At 41.7% G+C, this 18,263-nt stretch overlaps 1 protein-coding gene across 2 annotated transcripts in view; it reads right to left on the bottom strand.

Annotated features, from left to right (window-relative positions):
* The window catches only part of FBXO38 (F-box protein 38), a 39,619-nt gene extending 27,840 nt beyond the window's left edge, over positions 1-11,779 (bottom strand). For both annotated transcript variants that reach the window (XM_074960609.1, XM_074960607.1), the window contains exons 1-6: positions 11,691-11,779; positions 7,010-7,198; positions 5,583-5,716; positions 2,585-2,748; positions 1,930-2,095; positions 90-227 (exon numbers count right to left, since the gene is read on the bottom strand). In XM_074960609.1, coding sequence (XP_074816710.1) covers positions 90-227; positions 1,930-2,095; positions 2,585-2,748; positions 5,583-5,716; positions 7,010-7,137 — 730 coding nt within the window. In that variant the 5' untranslated portion in view covers positions 7,138-7,198; positions 11,691-11,779. The remainder of the gene's footprint in view (positions 1-89; positions 228-1,929; positions 2,096-2,584; positions 2,749-5,582; positions 5,717-7,009; positions 7,199-11,690) is intronic.
* Positions 11,780-18,263: the final 6,484 nt, after the last annotated feature.

Consider the following 18,263-nt stretch of genomic DNA (forward strand, 5'->3'; position numbering starts at 1 on the left):
GCTAGTGCCCTTTGGTAGTCTAGCACAAATGCAGTTACAATATCACTAGTACAGGTACTAGTTTTTTCCTATATAGATGCACCCCTTACCTGCACAGTTCCTCATGACAAAAGTGCGTAAGCTGATACAAAGGAAATCTTTAAAGGGCTGTGGTTTGGTGAGCCTCACCCACTTCAAATAAAGATGCCTCAGCATTGGGATACAAGGAATTTCAGGGACATTTACCCCTAAAATACAGGAACAACAACAAAAAAACAAATCAGGTCCCACATTAAACAAACTTTCAGACGTATACTCTAGAATGAATCTCTGGGCACGTCTACACTACAAAATTAAGTCACCCTAAGTTAGGTTGGCATACAGTTGCCGCAGTAATTACATCGCTTGTGCGTGTCTACACTTTGCTCCTTGTGTCGGCTGTGCGCGTCCTCACCAGGAGCGCTTGCACTCTTTGAACTGGCAGTGTGGGGCATTGTGGGACAGCTTCTGAAAGCCAGTAACGGTCAATGTAAGCAATGCAGTGTCTATACTGACATTGTGTCAACCTAACTACATCAATATTGACTCTACACCTCTCATGGAGGTGGAGTTATTAAGTTGATGTAGTGCGCAAGTTACGTCAGCAGGAGTGAAATTTTAGTATAAACACTTACAGAGTTAGGTCAATACAAGCTGCCTTGCGCCAACCTAACTCTATAGAGTAGACCAGGGCTTGGGGTAATTAGAGAAACCAGATGGGTGAGGTTTACTAGACCAACTTCTGTTGCTGAGAGACAAGCTTTTGAGCTTACACAGAGCTCTTCTTCAGGTCTGGGAAACTTCCTCAGGCTGTGTCTACACAAGCAACTTATGTCGATATAACTACGTCACTCAGCGGTGCGGAATATCCACCCCCTGAGCGACGCAGTTATACCGACCTAACTCCCAGTGTAGACAGCACTATGTTAATGGGAGGGCTTCTCTGGTTGATGTAACTACTGCCTTTCAGGGAAGTGGATTACCTACACCAGGGACTGGCAACCTTTGGCACGCAGCCCTCTAGGGTAAGGCCCCTGGTGGGCCGGGCCAGTTTGTTTACCTGCTGCGTCTGCAGGTTCGGCCGATTGCGGCTCCCGGTGGCCGCGGTTCGCCGCTCCAGGCCAATGGGGCTGCGGGAAGCGGTGTGGCCCGAGGGATGTGTTGGCCGCCGCTTCCCGCAGCCCCCATTGGCCTGGGACAGCGAACCGCGGCCACCGGGAGCCGCAATCAGCCGAACCTGCAGATGCAGCAGGTAAACAAACTGGCCCGGCCAGCCAGAGGGCTTACCCTGGGACGCGTGCCAAAGATTGCTGATCCTTGACCTGCACCAACAGGAGAAGCCCTAGTGTCAGCCTAAGTAGCATCTTCACTGATGTGTTAAAAGGCTGCAGCATTGCCACTGTAAGTGTAGACAAGCCCTCAGAGTGGTCACAGCTAAATTCAAGATGGAACAGATTGTTTAGCATAAGTAGTTAACACATATTTCAAGGGACCATACAAGTGACGTGGCCTGTTAACACCCTTCCAGTCATGAGTGGTGGGGGAAAAGCAGGAGGGTAGGGATTGCAAGTGGGTTATAGATTGTTGTAATAAACCATTAATCCAGTGTCTCTAATCAGTCCATGATTTTTAGGGTCTAACAACACATCTCTCAGAGTAAATGATTTTGACTTTGATGGGGGGCACTTACACCCATCTCTACAGATTGTGCCCCAAGAGCAAATGGAATACTTCAAGAACTATGGGCTCTTGAACTGGGAATTCACCACCATCTGTCAACACAGTCACACCGGAGTTTGCGTTCTGGAACTCTGCTGTCCTAGAGTCAAATATAGGTTCCAGATTATGCAGCATTTCAAATCTTTTAAATTCATTTGTATCTAAGGAAACTACTCACCAATAAACTCTTACCTACTAAGTGCAACGTCTGAATTTTAGCTCCTATAGGAATTTTCAGTTTGTTTTCGGGCGGGATTGGAAAAGCACCATTACGATTACGAAACTTCCCTAAAATATGAACTTGTGGCATGTATGTCCAAATGGCTTCCACCAGCTCCAAATGAGAGGTCTCAACACCCTGGATAAAAGTACAATAATAAGCAAAGGCAAGGCTCCAATTGCCATATTAAGCAGAAATAAAATTTCTCTTAACCAAGTAAACTTCTCAGTAATGCTCAGAGCTTGAGGCAATGCACGAATTCACTTGACATTTGCAGAACCATTTGCCTTAAAAGCAGAAGTGGTCACAGGAAACTACTTAATTAGCTGCAATACTGCTGTAACTAATGGCCTGATCTTGAGAAATGCTGAGCACCTGTAACTCCCATTGAAGTGACTACAAAAAACCAGCACCCATTTGTAAACTAGCAACACATTTTGTAAACGTTTACTTCAGCTGCCATCAATGCAAGACAAAGATTAAATGCACAACAGTACTGCATCCAAGCAAGAAGTTACAACATTAATAGAGTTAATTAATCCCAACCATCTATTTCCTCTGCAGCCTTATCAAGGATCATAATATCAACTGATGAAAGGCATTTATCTTTTGAACCTGCACACTTACCAGCAGATTTGGGCAGGCCTGCAAGGCCTCTAGCACTCCAGGAATGCTGAAAGCTTCATGGCCACGGACTCTGCGCCTTTCAAGATACCTGGGATGAAGACCATAGAGTTGTTCAATGTCTGGCATCTTCCTCAGCAACGTTAGGAAACTGGAATCAGTGAAACCTATGAGGAAGACACAAGTTTTGAATGTTTAGTGACAGTAAACATCTAGCTGTACAGACAGAACTTATGCTGCAATTCTCTGTGTATAGCAAAAATGTATACCTTCAATGTATACCTCGAAATCAGCGGCACTGCTATGGGTACCCGCATGGCCCCACAGTATGCCAACATTTTTAAGGCTGGCTTAGAACAACACGTCCTCAACTCTCGTCCTCTAATGCCCCTACACTACTTGCGCTACATTGATGACATCTTCATCATCTAGACCGATGGAAAAAAAGCTGTTGAGGAATTCCTCCATGATTTCAACAATTTCCATCTCACCATCAGCCTCAGCCTGGACCAGTCCACACAAGAGATCCACTTCCTGGACACTACGGTGCTAATAAGAGATGGTCACATAAACACCACCCTATACCGGAAACCTTCTGACCGCTATACTTACCTACATGCCTCCAGCTTTCATCCAGACCACACCACACGATCCATTGTCTACAGCTAAGCTCTGCGATACAACCGCATTTGCTCCAACCCCTCAGACAGAGACAAACACCTACAAGATCTCTATCAAGCGTTCTTACAACTACAATACCCACCTGCTGAAGTGAAGAAACAGATTGACAGAGCCAGAAGAGTACCCAGAAGTTACCTACTACAGGACAGGCCCAATAAAGAAAATAACAGAACGCCACTAGCCATCACCTTCAGCTCCCAACTAAAACCTCTCCAACGCATCATCAAGGATCTACAACCTATCCTGAAGGATGACCCATCACTCTCACAGATCTTGGGAGACAGGTCAGTCCTTGCTTACAGACAGCCCCTCAACCTGAAGCAAATACTCACCAGCAACCACACATCGCACAACAAAAACACTAACCCAGAAACCTATCCTTGCAACAAAGCCTGTTGCCAACTGTGTCCACATATCTATTCATGGGACACCATCATAGGGCCTAATCACATCAGCCACACTATCAGAGGCTCATTCACCTGCGCATCTACCAATGTGATATATGCCATCATGTGCCAGCAATGCCCCTCTGCCATGTACATTGGCCAAACTGGACAATCTCTATGTAAAAGAATAAATGGACACAAATCAGATGTCAAGAATTATAACATTCAAAAACCAGTCGGAGAACACTTCAGTCTCTTTGGTCTTTCGATTACAGACCTAAAAGTAGCAATTCTTCAACAAAAAAAACTTCAAAACCAGACTCCAGTGAGAGACTGCTGAATTGGAATTAATTTGCAAACTGGATACAATTAACTTAGGCTTGAATAAAGACTGGGAGTGGATGTGTCATTACACAAAGTAAAACTATTTCCCCTTGTTTATTTTCCCTCCTACTGTCCTTGTCAACTGCTGGAAATGGCCCACCTTGATTATCACTACAAAAGGTTTCCCCCACCCCCGCTCTCCTGCTGGTAATAGCTCACCTTTTCTGATCACTCTTGTTACAGTCTGTATGGTAACACCCATTGTTTCATGTTCTCTGTGTATATAAAATCTCCCCACTATATTTTCCACTGTATGCATCCGACGAAGTGAGCTGTAGCTCACGAAAGCTTATGCTCTAATAAATTTGTTAGTCTCTAAGGTGCCACAAGTACTCCTTTTCATTTAAAAAAAAAAAAAAAATCCTCAGCCCTCCCATGCCAGAAGAGGTATTAGATGATATAATAGATGGTTTCCATCCCCAACTTTTATGAACTAATATTCTATATGTTCTGTTGCCTTTATATCCCTCAGGGCAAAGCTGTCAAAACTATAGGACTAGTTGCATCTCTGTCCTCTGTCAGGTCTCTCTGAGTGCACCTCCATGAGCGTCAGGCCTCGTCCATTTACCTTCTCCTGGGGGGAATCCCATTATTCTCCCACTCTTAGATGAGGCCCTGGTCTACAGGACCCCATGTATCAACGGTGCTAACCCGGCAGGTCTGATGGTTTTGGTACCTGTGGTTTTTCCCTTTAAGAATCTGTGACCAGTGGTGAATACAGTGATCAGACAGCCTTCTTAACCAAAGTACTGATTAGTCATAACAGTAGGAACAAAATACAAGAGAAACAGGACTTAAAAACAATAAACAGTCTGTATACATGTATATCTCATCTCAATACCCTCCTGACAGGAACCCCTGTAAGTCTAACTTCCCAGACACTGCAACCTCTGGAGTGTCGCTCACCATAGCTCTCCTTCCCCTGCCTTCCCCTCCCCGCCCAGCCAATACAGCTTCTTACCTAAAGATATGGCAAAGTACTTCATGTGAGAGCTGGTTCATATAATCTTTTGGCTCATCTAGTTTGGTAGTTTCAGAGACTTCCCTACTCTTTAAATCCAGTGCAAGTCTTACTGTTCAGATGCTTGCTCCTCCCACCCCTGACAAATTCAATGGGTGAGCTAAGCAAGGGTTGGAGGTAGAACCTCCAAGTGAATGGCTCTTATATTGATCTTGAAGTGTTGGCAAATGGGTAGCTAGATGAAGTCGTACTCTTTCTTACCAGCATGCAAACAGCCTCTTCTTGAACTTCCCCATGTATTCATACATTAAACCCCCTTACAACAAACATACATTATTCATAACTTGTTATGGAGCAGCCCCATTTTCATCACTGTAGTATTCAACACACATACAGGCGGGATTTTAAAAAGTACCAAAGTGAGGAAGGCACCAACTACCACTGAAAGTCAGCGAGAGGTAAGCACTCACCTTTCTTGGCTGCTTTCAAAAAGCCCATCCCATATGTCTCTGTATAAACGATATCATAGCTCAGCTAGGTCTCATCAATACAATATTAACATAATACCCAAATGAAGTGTACTTCTTACCAGTGGGCATGTATTCCCACCAGCGGCCTGCACAGAGGTCCACAACCTTCACCACTCTCAGGTACAGGGTGACCGCTTCCTTCAGCTTCCGGGAGAGGCATTCCATGCACATGATATCCTGCAGGGGAAGGTACCTTTCGGATGGAAAGAAACTCTGTTCATCAAAGACATTCGTTCATTTTCTCTCACACCAAAGAACATCCAGAAGATTAGTATACAAACCCAGACGTTCCTCACATCTAGCATGGATTCAAATGAGATTTTTCAGATAGTACTGTAGCAACCTATGTAATGTCGCTAGGCAGAAGGGGCAGCAATTTGTTCATCAGGCGGCCAATGCACTTAAGGTAAAAAACAGAACAGTGGCCTTGCCGTGTCCATAAGGGTCTGAGGTAGAGAAGGGAGACTCCGTGATACTTTAGTACGTGTAGGGGCCTATTTCATTTCTGACCAAGTCTTGCAAAGTTGCCATACCCGGAGATCTGGAAACTTTCTACCTTTGAAGTGTGCATTTTAATTCTCTAGTTCATTGTAAATGGGGATCCGTTTAGTAGGAGCTGCCCCACAAACATACTTGCAATCTGTGGGACATTTTAAACTTGTCAGCAAGATATTTGAATAATGTGGCTGGCATGTAAAGTCTAAGAGTATCTGTAAAATTCTAGTTAGAGTATTCCATTTATTTTTTAAATGGAATGAACCATTTGACTAAAACTCTCTGTGGCAGGGTCAGTGCTGCTTCAATATACCCAGACATGCATCACTTGTAATGTATGCACGGTAACTGAATTGATCAGAGACATTATAGTGCATGGCTGCACACCTTGGAGCACGATCATGCCTAAAACGTGTAGGAAAGATTGAATGGCAAGATTGCAATGCTAACACTAAGGGAATCTGTATGAGTGAAACAAAGTTATGCAACAAATTTTAGACATGCATCTACAAGGTATAAAAAGATAATTTGCCTTAGAATGAATATTGTATCTATCATCAGTGTACGCTTGCAGACTTTTTTTAGTCAAACTTAACTTAAAATAAAAAATAAAAGATATAACATTTCTCTGCTCTTTTGCTTGCTTCTACATGATACTAATAGCAATTTTCACATAAGGTAGTTCTCAGTGTACATGACTATATCAAAGAATATGAAGCGTGTTTCTCTGGAGAGATAACTTATTTATATAGTGCCACCTATGTGCTTAGTTTTAACAAAAGAAATAAAGGTAGAGTTCCACAAGAAAGAAATCCCATACATTTCCTCTGTATTGTCCAGCAAAACCTCATCCACAAATACTGAGGACTAAATTTAATTCCCATCTAACTAATGGCGGTACAGCTAGTATTTTCTGAACGCCTGTCATTTGATTTTTATTCACAGATACCGAAGTGGAAGGTATGGGGAGACAAAAAATACAGCTTCTTACCTAAAGATATGGCAAAGTACTTCATGTGAGAGCTGGTTCATATAATCTTTTGGCTCATCTAGTTTGGTAGTTTCAGAGACTTCCCTACTCATGCAGCATGGTTTCACATTTTTCCGTCGAGGCCCCATATTTGCAATGATTTCTGATTAAAAGGATCAATTTTCACAATGTTATACAAATTCAGTGCAACTGAAAGACAAAAAGTGGGAGAAAGGATACAGAGTAATAAACATTAGTTTACAGAAGGACTCAACAAAATCTGCCACTAAAAATTAACTCTAGAATGCCATTATCCAAATGAATCAACTAAAAAGTGGAAGGATTGTTCTGGCAAGATATAAATCAATCTGCCTTGTGTATAAAGCTGGAAAAAAATTCCAGCCAAACGAATGAAGACTAACTAGAAAGTCCCTTTGAACCAAGTAAAATTAGTAAACAGAATACCACCTGGATCTCTTATGTACATATCCAAGTAATGTAATTATAGGTTACTTCTGTAGTCACCTTTCTCTAACTTAGAAAACAATAAAATGTCTCTGGAATTGCCACCCACATAGCAATGAGCAAAGACAGCTCATGCAACAATAGATACAGAAAATTACTAACCAAAGTGGACACATTTCAGTGTACTATGTCCAATCCAAAATTAAATTATTCTGTCCTAAAAAGGAAAGGCTCTTACAATCTTGCTTAAAGTTCTTAACTCAGCAATGTTGCATACATTTAATCTCTCTCTATTTTTATTGTTAAATTTGTAGCTTACTATATTTCTGTAAATGTTGTTTCACCATAATTTGTGCAATATGGCTGAGTTAAAGATGCTGCATTTTCTGCTACTGAAATAATCCAAACCAAATGTTAGCAGTTTTTGCATTAATTTGTTTAGTTTTAAAGAAAAAGTGCCATGTTTAATACCTCTAATTAAGTTGACAGCTCACAGAGATGAATGGCATGAGGTAGGAAGAGTTCACATCCTTGCTACTGATGTTGTTTAGTTCAAGACTGTTTTCTGGACAGTTACGTTGACAGAGTATTGTTAAACCAATAAACTCTGTCATGGATTTAACTTTCAACAGAAAGAGATGAAAACATTTTTGTAATGAAAGTTCAGAATTTCCAGACTGCAACAAAAATTGTGGAAAGACTCCAAAACTGTGATACACACAAATTTTGGATGGTCTATATTTTCTCCTGATCATGATGGTAAATTATTATTTTTATGAAAGATTATTTTGTTTAATTTAATTCAATTCATACAAAACTATTTGTGGGGGTCTTTCCCACAACAAGAAAATGATTGTAGAACAACAAATAATTGGCAGGAAGACTCAGGGCAGGTGGACATGAAAATACTTTGAGTTAACTTTTGTAAACTGACTAGATTTTAAGTGGAGTGTGTCCTCTAACATGTCAAGTGTCAACTTTCATCACTTCTCTGTGATAAGAAGTGTTTAGTAGGAAATGCGTTTCTTAGCTTCACAATATGCAACAGATTTTTCTTCAGTTTTTCACAAACTAAAATTCATCAACCAACAGAGTGTAAAAATATGAAGTTATCAAAATCATCTGTTGCAAATGTTGTGGTTAATGTTACGAAACACTATATATTGTCGATGTTAAACATGTTATCATTTAACTACATATTGTATTTCTACTGTGATTCTACCAATAGCCACAATACAAATAGTACATTACATGATTTCCCCTCATTCTTTATTTTCCCAATACCTGGGGTCTTTAGCTGCTCACAACCAGTTCATTTAACTGATCTTGGTTCTCTTCCTTCTTTGGTCAACTAGTAGATGAAGAATAGATAAAAAAGGACTGAAGGGTATAGCTCTGATATACTTACTTCAGGTTAGGACAGTTTATTTCAAAAGCAGGTTGATGGACATATAAAGAGCATCTTATAACAGATTAGAGAAAAATTGTGTTCACCAAATGCAAGTTTTGCATCAGACAAAAAACCTCAAAACGTTATGAACTTCACTGAGATCTAACGATGGGGAAAGGTTTTATTTAATAGCTAATTTGTCAGCATTCTAAATTTTGAAATCATACAACACACACCAAGGTTATGCCACCCTTCTTCCCCTCAAGAGATATTGTTAAGTCATATCTGGCCCTACATATAATGTAGATTTTACAAAACTTAGCTTTTACAAATCCCAACATCAACAGAAATGTTTGTTTATATATTCATCAGTTACAATATTTTCAATTGAAATATTGCAGCATCGTTCAAGCATACAAGACCGAGAATGAAACTGACTAGAAAAGGCCCATAAAGAAATGAGATTATTCTATTTTGCCCAACCTGGTAGATTACTGCATGTAGTAAGTACATAACATAACCAAGGAAGATTAGGTTTATAAAACTGTCAGATTAATATTAAGGTTGTTTGTAACAAATCTACCTTAATTGTATGATTTTAATGTGACAAGATCCTTTTTTAAAAGCCTTCTAAACATAAGCATCTCTGTAACTATAAGATCACAGTACTGTTCTCACACGGGCCCACAAAACCACACACCCTTTACACCTCCATAAAAAGAGGAACACACAGGCCAACTAAATATTTTATCATCAACCAATAAGCAAGGATCAAGATCCCAACCGAGCCACCCAGCCCATCTTTAAGACAAGATTTCCCAAATAGGATCCAGAGACACTGGGGGACTTTGGTACAAATTTTTATAAATGGGTATCAAAGTTTCTCTATGTTATATGGATTCCAAGTGAATTTCCCCATACTCCTCCAGTTGGAGGACAGACAGACAGCAGCAGAGAATGGAAAACATTTTAGTTTTATACAGAGAGTTTAAGATATTTCAAGATAAAAAGAGTGTCTGATATAAGATAACACATGAAAAGGAAGATTTAAGTCAAGTAGAAGGTAAGTCAGTGGTTTGAAGTGGAGGAGGAGGAGGAAACCAGGGAAGAGCTCCACAGAGAAGTAAAAGAGCCACCTCCACCTGTGGGAGTCCAGTGCAGAAAATCTAAAGGTATGAGTTAATCTACATGAGCAACTCCAGACTTTTCTCTGGTGATGACTGTGCTTTGAATTAGATCTCATCACTGAGACAGAAAAAACCTGGTCACCCAGAACTATGTAATCTTTGTAGAGCAGCGTGTGGGGTATCCAGTAATGAGCGTAGGGAGTAAGTTTCTACATACAAGTTTTTAAAACTAACATTCTCACTATTTTAGTTCTGCTGTTTTACAACAACTGACTTCTAAACAATCCATACATATTCCTTTAATATTTAAACAAAGTAGGCAGAAAATGCAGAGAATTGTATTCTTCTCAATTTAATATAGTTAAGGTAAAAAAAAAGATCCTACACGAACAATGGTTTGATTAGTGACTTCTGTGTTCAATTAGTGTTCTGTGTTCAATTAGTGACTTCTGTGTTCAACTTGATAAGTTTAGAAAACTCCTGTTTTTATTAGTAACAACCAGAACTGTCAGCTTAGCCTCCTTTTGGAAAACAAACTGAGCAGTTTCAAAAATACTGTACCAGCAATTGTGGAATCAATGAGCTGTCAATTTTGTTGACAGTTTGCAAAACAGAATACAACCCAGATCAAACTGCTAGTCTGAGTATTGCAAAACTTGGTTTCATCAGTAGACATAGTAGCACTGACCTGGAAGATAGGGGGAGCAAATATGTGCTGCCACCAGGGACTACTTAAGAAGAACCACTTGAGACAATAATCATATGCTATCTACTATGACATTCCTGTCATTATCGGGTAAGGTGATCCTAAAGAATGTCTGTAAATTTTTTTTTAGTGCAGTAGGCAAAAAGCAATGTAAGAGAGATAATCCCCATCTCCTACTATATCTTTGATAGTCACATTAAATGTGACTGCTGCTTGGGGATTTTTTTTTTTTGCAGGGGACAGGAGAGAACAGGGGAAAACATCCTCCTATAATTTATTTTGTGGGAGCTTAGTTTTCTATTGCATCCTGTCTCTGAGAAAAGTGGACTTTTCCACCTTTTCCAGGTGGTACTTTAGAAGAGACATCACTATTTTTCAGGCCTGTTTTTTGCTGTGATGAGACGTTACTCAAATGTAACCCCCTTTCTTTGAAGTAACTAGGGAGAAAAAGCAAGAAAAAGAGGACACTAACTAGAAAGCACCTCCACCTGCCTCAGGTTTGGCACGGCATCAAGAGGGATGAAGCAGGGTCTCCCAGGGCAGCCTCATGCACTTACAGCAGAGTACGTGCCGGTGGGGAGTCAGGGAAGCAAATCCCAAAGGAAGCGGGGAGAGCGAGAGAAAGACACTCGCTCTACACGGCAGAGGGGACCCACCCCAGCAGGGAAAAGGTAATCCAGACCGCGGGTCCCCCCAGGCCACTGCAGCTGGGAAAGGGCCCCTCCCTCCATTCCCAGCGGCAGGCCCAGGCGAGAGGTCGGTCGGTCAGTCAGTCAACCCCCCCAGCAACGGCCGCCCGCCCCAGCGCCCGCAACGGTCATCGCTGCCAGCGATCACGGCCCAGGTCATCGCCCACCAGGAAAGCGGGGCACACGCCGCTCCCCATTCCCTTCCACAGGGCCAGTGCCACCCCGACCCGGCGCCTCCCTCCTGTCCCCGGGGGCGCGTGTGCGGGGAGCCAGAGCAGTCGCACGTAACCCTAATCCTACCCCTCCCAGCCCCGCCGCCCCTTACCTGGCCGCCAAGTGCCGCCTGTTATTGTGACTGCGAGGGGGAGGGATAACCCCGACAGACACTTCCGACCACCCAGCGCTTCCGCTTCCGCCTCCGCCCGCGGCGCTTCCGGTCCCTGACCCCAGAAACAGGGAAAATCAACCCTCTCTGCGGCCCTCCCGCGCCACCATCTTGGATGCGGCACCTCGTGCATATTTCCATTGCAGCCCAATCGCCGCCATCTTGGTTGTGGCCTCTCTGCCTTCAGGCGAATGGCGTCTCTGTATGGGCGATGGGAGGGAGTAGCAGGAATCCCAGCACCACCCCAGGCTGTTACTCCCCGATGGAGGCCAGGTTTACTGCCCTGCGGGAGCAGACTCAGCCACCAGCAAACCTATCCATCCCGTGTACCATCCCTGCCAGGCTCAGCCCCCACTCTGTACAGGGTTGGGGTCCGGCCTGGAGCTGCAGTGCAGCTCCCCAGGGCCCAAGGCCAGCAGGCAGTGGGCAGCTGACCAGGTTGGAGCATGGCACAGATCTGATGTCTCACAATTGTGTTGTACATCTGTACCCCAGTGTCTGGGCCCAGGCTGGCTGGGGAGAGGGAAAGAGAGAGAGAAAGGCCTAGATCCTCAAAAGTATCTAGGGGCTTACATACCTTTGAGGATTTGAATCTAAGCCTGCTTGTGCATGATTTTCAGCTGTGCATTGTGAGAGAGTCCAGTGGATGTAGCGACACTATCACTAGGGTACAAAAAATGGAATATCCATTTTTTTTTGCATGGAATAATAACTGAGCCCATAAAACTGGACAGCTGGCAGCACGTGCACAGCACCCTTACAGATTTCAATCCACCCGTGCACAAGCCCTTTTCTGTTCATTTGCCACAAGCGTTCATCTGAGCAAGGTCTTATGCATATGACTATTCACAGAAAAGGAATTTTGGGCTCATAGAGATTCTTTTAATCAAGAAACAAAATTCAGTTTGTGACACAATACATTTGTTTGGAGGAGAAGCAGAGATAGTTCCAAAGTGTTTGCTTAACTAGTATGGGAACAGAAACAATAACATGTGACTTAAGTGACCATTCTCACAAGTTCAGTAGCAAATTTTGAATAATGAATAGCTAGAAGTATAACATTTCTTCACATAAACTATGTCTGAAAAAATTATAATGAATACATTTGTAAAAATCATGATCAAGCATGCAACTTTGACTTGAAAAATAGTCATACATTATCTTCAAAGATTTTAACACAGCCACAAAGTCAGTGATTGTTATCCGGCTAGTTGTCTGTGTCAAAGTGCATTGGTGGCATTCGTGTTTCTTCATTCAGGATATCTCTTTTAATCAATCCATTTGGACTGATCCCAGTGGAAAATTGCTATTGACTCAAGATCTCCATTATGTGTGTTTCCTACAGATCTAAATAAATCCAACCTCAAAGACTATTCATTATTGAACATACTTTATTATCTGTGGTTTATTTATGTTATGAAGGCTGATATGTAAAATCAATTGTTGATTTAATGATTCCCCCGCAAAAGCATATACTGCTTTGTGTTGAAAAATAAAATAAGAAAAAAACCTTTTTAGTTTATTGAACAAACATAAGGAGACACGGGGAAGCCACTAGGAACCCCTGGTGCACAGGATGATTTGAGACTCTTTGCTCAGAGTTCTTACAACACCTCCTATTTGTGCTTTACACCAATTCATCCACTATTCATCCTAGAGGGGGAGAAGAGACAGTTATAAAACAGACAAAATGAACTCAGTGCCTTAGTCCAGAGCAGTAAAATGTTCCAAATAGTCCTCTATTCCACACATTAAACAAAGGAAACTGACACTGAATTAATCAATAAAAGCCCTGGATTTACCATTGTGCTAACATTCTCCTTTGCGCTTTATGCCAATGGGGACTCCAGTTTCACTGGAAAAGAGGAAGAAAGATTAGCCATTATGAGTAAGTACATGGTAGTCACCCTGAAGAGTAAAAACTGTTATAAGGATGCTGTTAAATTAGTTAGATTAACATAAACGATACAGTTTGAGATAATAGAGTGGGCCAGCCCTGTTCGTGTATATTTTTTATATGTTTTACCATTTGTTCCAATATGAACCTGTCTCTTCCTTAGTCAGCCATATCCACAGGCTGCCCACTCGGGTGCTGGTATTTGTAGTCTGACTCTTCAGTAAGAAACCAAGTCAGAATCTATAAAAATACATTCCACACCAACATTGTTGGGAGTTACACATTCATAATGACTGAAGAATATACTGTGCTCCCAAGAATGATAACCTGGGAGCAATGGAAAATAGTCTTGAGAGGCTCATGTAACTGCTGGTGTTTAAGTGTATGGAATGGCACTCATAGGTTTGCTTCACTATTTCTCTTGCTCATACCAGTTGTAAAGTCAGCTGGGCTGCAAGGAATGGGCAAGATTTGTCCTCCTGGCTATTAGGCACTACTCTCAGGGCTGCTAAGAACACATCTAAAGTTGCCCGTTCCTCCAAGTCCCATTTTCACTGCTCCTTGTGCTGGCTTCCTCAACCCTACTGTGCCTCTCAATGCAGCCCAATAAGGCAGGCAGCAAGGAGAAGACATCCAGTATTGGCAGCTTTACACTCCCTTACCCACCTGTCTGCTGGCCCTGAGCAGCAGGAACAGCAACAACAGCACATTCCATGCCCAGGAGGGAGATGTTCTGGGACAATGTGCATACGTGGGCAGGAGAGACAGGACATGATGAGAGGAATGTATGTGGGAGAGACAGGATCTGAGCTGGAGAAATGATGCCATTACTGGACATGACAGTGAACTGTAAACGCCCATACGGAACAAGGGGCAAGGTCCTCAGCTGTTACAAATCAGCATAGACATCAGTGGAGCAATGCCAGTTTCCCAATGGGAGGATTTGATCCACTAAGAAGTACACGTCTGAGCTTTGTCCCCAGGAATGACATTAGTTCCTGGGACAGGGGGCAGTGTAGAACAATAAATCTGATAGCAGGAAGTTAAGCTAGATGCACTTAATCTGTTTGGAGAAAAGAAAATTCAGAGATGACAAAACAGAGGATTTCAAAAAGGGAAGAGTACGATCAGTAGAAATAAAGTTGGGAAGGAGTATCTTACTTTAAGGTGAATAAACAACAAAATATATTACTGGGTAAGCAGTTTGAAGCAGAGAATATTAAAAGAATACAGGAAACACACGTTCTGTTTTTCTGGCAAAGGCCCAGTCATTATACATTTTCATTTTCTATCACGTAGGTTATCAAGCATGCAGTGCTTATTGGCCAGGTTTAAATTAGCCAGGTGGTCCCTTTTCTTACTCTGACTCCTGCCACATTCAGGGATTTGTAGTTTGGGGAATTTATGAACATCTTAACTAGAGCCTAAAGCAGATCAAGACGACACTGGGCCAGATCCACAAAGGTACTTAGGTGCTTAAACGCCAGACTTAGGCACTGAACTATGGGATTTAGGTGCTTAAGTCCCAGTTTTAGGCTCCACTGCGATCCACAAAATTCCCACCAAACCTTGCAGGCACCTAAACTCACTTGGTACCTACATTTTGAGGGAGAAATATCCCTAGGTGCTTAAGTTTCTGTCTCTGAGCATGCATACTGCTTCCTAAACCCACCTAAGCCCAAGAGTGATTCACTAACTGGGAAAGACAGCCTTTCACCTGCCTATCTCATGTGTGGGGCCCAATCCAATAGGCATGTTCAGAGGCTGCCTTGAGGTCTGGGTCCCATTCAAAATCTGGAGGGGTGGTAGTGGTCCCCAATTTATAACTTTTAGCCCTTTGGTTAGAGCATTCACCTGGGATGTAGGAGACCCATGTTCAAATCCCTCCTCTGCCTGAGGCAGAAGAAAGGATTTCAACTAGGGTCTCCCACGCTTCTCAAGAGGTGCTCTAACTTCAGAGATGTGGGATATTCTGATGAGGGCTCCCTCAGTCTCCCCCGATGAAGCTGTTCCACCGTGGGTAAAAGATTAAAGAGTCATTGGAGCAGGGGGACTGAACCCTAGGTCTCCCAGCTGCGGTACCCTAACTACCAGGCTATAGGTTCATTCTCTTGCTCACTCTGTCCCAATGACTCTGACTCTTTAAGTATTCATAAAAGTCCCTTTGGGGATCTGGGCCGGGAATATTGGAAGGTAAGCGGAAGAGGACACACGGGTATTAAATACAATCAAAACAAAGGGCTGTCCATCCTGATCTGTGCATTACAAAAAATAGCAATATTAAATAATAATCAAGAGATAAGAAACCTAGGGAAACTGATGTTTCCCTCTGTGAAGAAATACTTAAATAGAAAAGCTGTTATTAGTAACTCCCACCAGTGATTTCACTTCATCAAAGAAATGATAAAAGTACTTACAAGATTTTTTCACACAGCAAACATTCATTGCTGTGAGTGATGCCGTCTGTTCCACAGACTGGTGCATAGTTCCTTAGACAGCCTCCTCTCCAGGTTCCATCTCGATTTTTGTATTTCCTGCAGTCAGGCTGCAAAATTAATAAGGTGACATTTGAGTGGACATTTTGCACTCTTCACTAGATCTTTTGAGAAGAGAAAGCACACACAGGGGCTATGTTTTTCACTGTTTCCTAAATCTAGAATGGGGTGAGGAAAAAGTAGTTCATTTTGCTGGAAGAAAAGGAAAATACTGCAGATATTTCACAAGAGAAGGTCTATTTTGTTTTTTTCACAGTTACAAGTCACTGCCATAATGAGACTAATAACGATAAACCAGAAGACAAAGACCCAGAGCTAAAAATCTAAGAAGAACCTCAATATTTGCCAGTTTCAAGTCAGTTAAGTAAATAATTGTAATTAACATATATGATATAGAAAGAAATCTCTCTCACTGTGGCAACAGACATATTTTAAAACATTTCCCCAGTTGTTTCTCTGTATCTCACACATTCTAACCAGAGTGTATAAAAGTAATCAGTCTGACTGTGTGGAGACCATCTATCTGAATCGCAGGTATACCCTCTAATTTTAATAGAGCAATGGGATAGTTCTCATTTTTGATGCAACCAGCTTTTCCCATAGTTTTAGGGGAGAAGAGTTTCCCCAACACAGAGAATTTGGCCAGAATATTGTTTGTAGACAGAGATCCTAGGAAATTTACTATTAATAAACACAAAGAACTGTACTTACCTGACGCCCACCTTGAGCGGTGACTCCTGAAAAAACAACAGACAAATATGAATACTGCCAATGATCTGAGATGGTCTATAGATGTCTGTTTGTATTAAATATGGACTTTACAAAAGGAAATATTTAAAATGGACCCTTGAAAGTTAGCAGAATGTGTCCTAGAATTTATTATAAAACATTTAAATGATCCCAAAGAGCAGATGTGTAAATTTTAAAAAATAATTTCCATCATTTAAGTGTCTAACAGAGGTATTTTATTTCTGCTTTAGTTGCAAATTTCAATGCACCCTTAACTATGGAGCTGTAAGGATGCTTACAGGATAGGAAAGAAAGAATAAGACAAAATCTTTGAAGGAGATTAAATGCAATAGTCTGTGTGTAGAAAAGTAGAATGCACTTTCTAACTCAGCAAACATCACCTAATATTACTGGCATTTATGGGTTGTGTATTAATTTTATTAATTAATAAGCATTTTTTATTATTTCACATCACTGATTGTTTTAGGAGTTATGCTCTGCTAAGGAGAAGCATAGCAAAACTAAAACACCTAACAGAATGAAACTAAAAGACCTTTAAAACATGGCAAAAACTAGCTTAGCCCAGCTGAATGCAAATTGTTGATTTCTGTGTCTAAATTATTTAAATCTATGTAATTTCCTGTCATCACATTTTCATCCCATACAATTCCCAGAAGCTTTACAAACAATATCTAGTGCTGAAGTGCAGCCACCTGTAGGGTGGAGAGCAATAGTCAACATCCCAGTGCACAACAAAGGGGAGGGAAAATTTTGGCCAAGACCACTGGGCACCAACTCCGAATGTGAGGAAAAGTGCCACACCTCACATAGATGACAGGGCTTTAGGCCAAAAGTTTCAAACTTACTGGCCTAATTTTCAGAGGTGCTGACCATCTGTAACTCCCACTGACTTCAATGAGATCTAGTCAGCACCTCTGAAAATCAGACCACTTATTTAGGGTTTATGGGCCTGATCTTCAAGAATGCTCAGTACCTGCAGCTCCCATTGACTTCAGTTGGAGTTTAGGGTGCACAGCACCTCTGAAAACCAAGCTCGAAGGGCCATATTTTTAAAGGTATTTAGACACCTAAAGATACAGATAGGTGCTTTTGAAAATCTCACTGGATACCTATCTACATCTTTAGGGACCTAAAAACCTTTATAAATCTGGCACTGAGTGCCTAACTTTTGACACCCAATTTTCAAAATGTTTACCTTCATCTTCTCTTTAAGAAAATAAGTGAAAGCAACATTATTATTTAATAGTCAAGATTTCTGATGCCAGAGGTGTCTGTCATAGGGTTTAATACATGACGCAGAGTAGAGAGAGTTACTCACCTAAAATGAAGCAGCAAAATGCCAGGGAAAAGAACACAAAGGCACCTTTTAGC

Source organism: Natator depressus, chromosome 8 (assembly GCF_965152275.1).
Source record: "Natator depressus isolate rNatDep1 chromosome 8, rNatDep2.hap1, whole genome shotgun sequence".
Taxonomy (NCBI): domain Eukaryota; kingdom Metazoa; phylum Chordata; order Testudines; family Cheloniidae; genus Natator; species Natator depressus.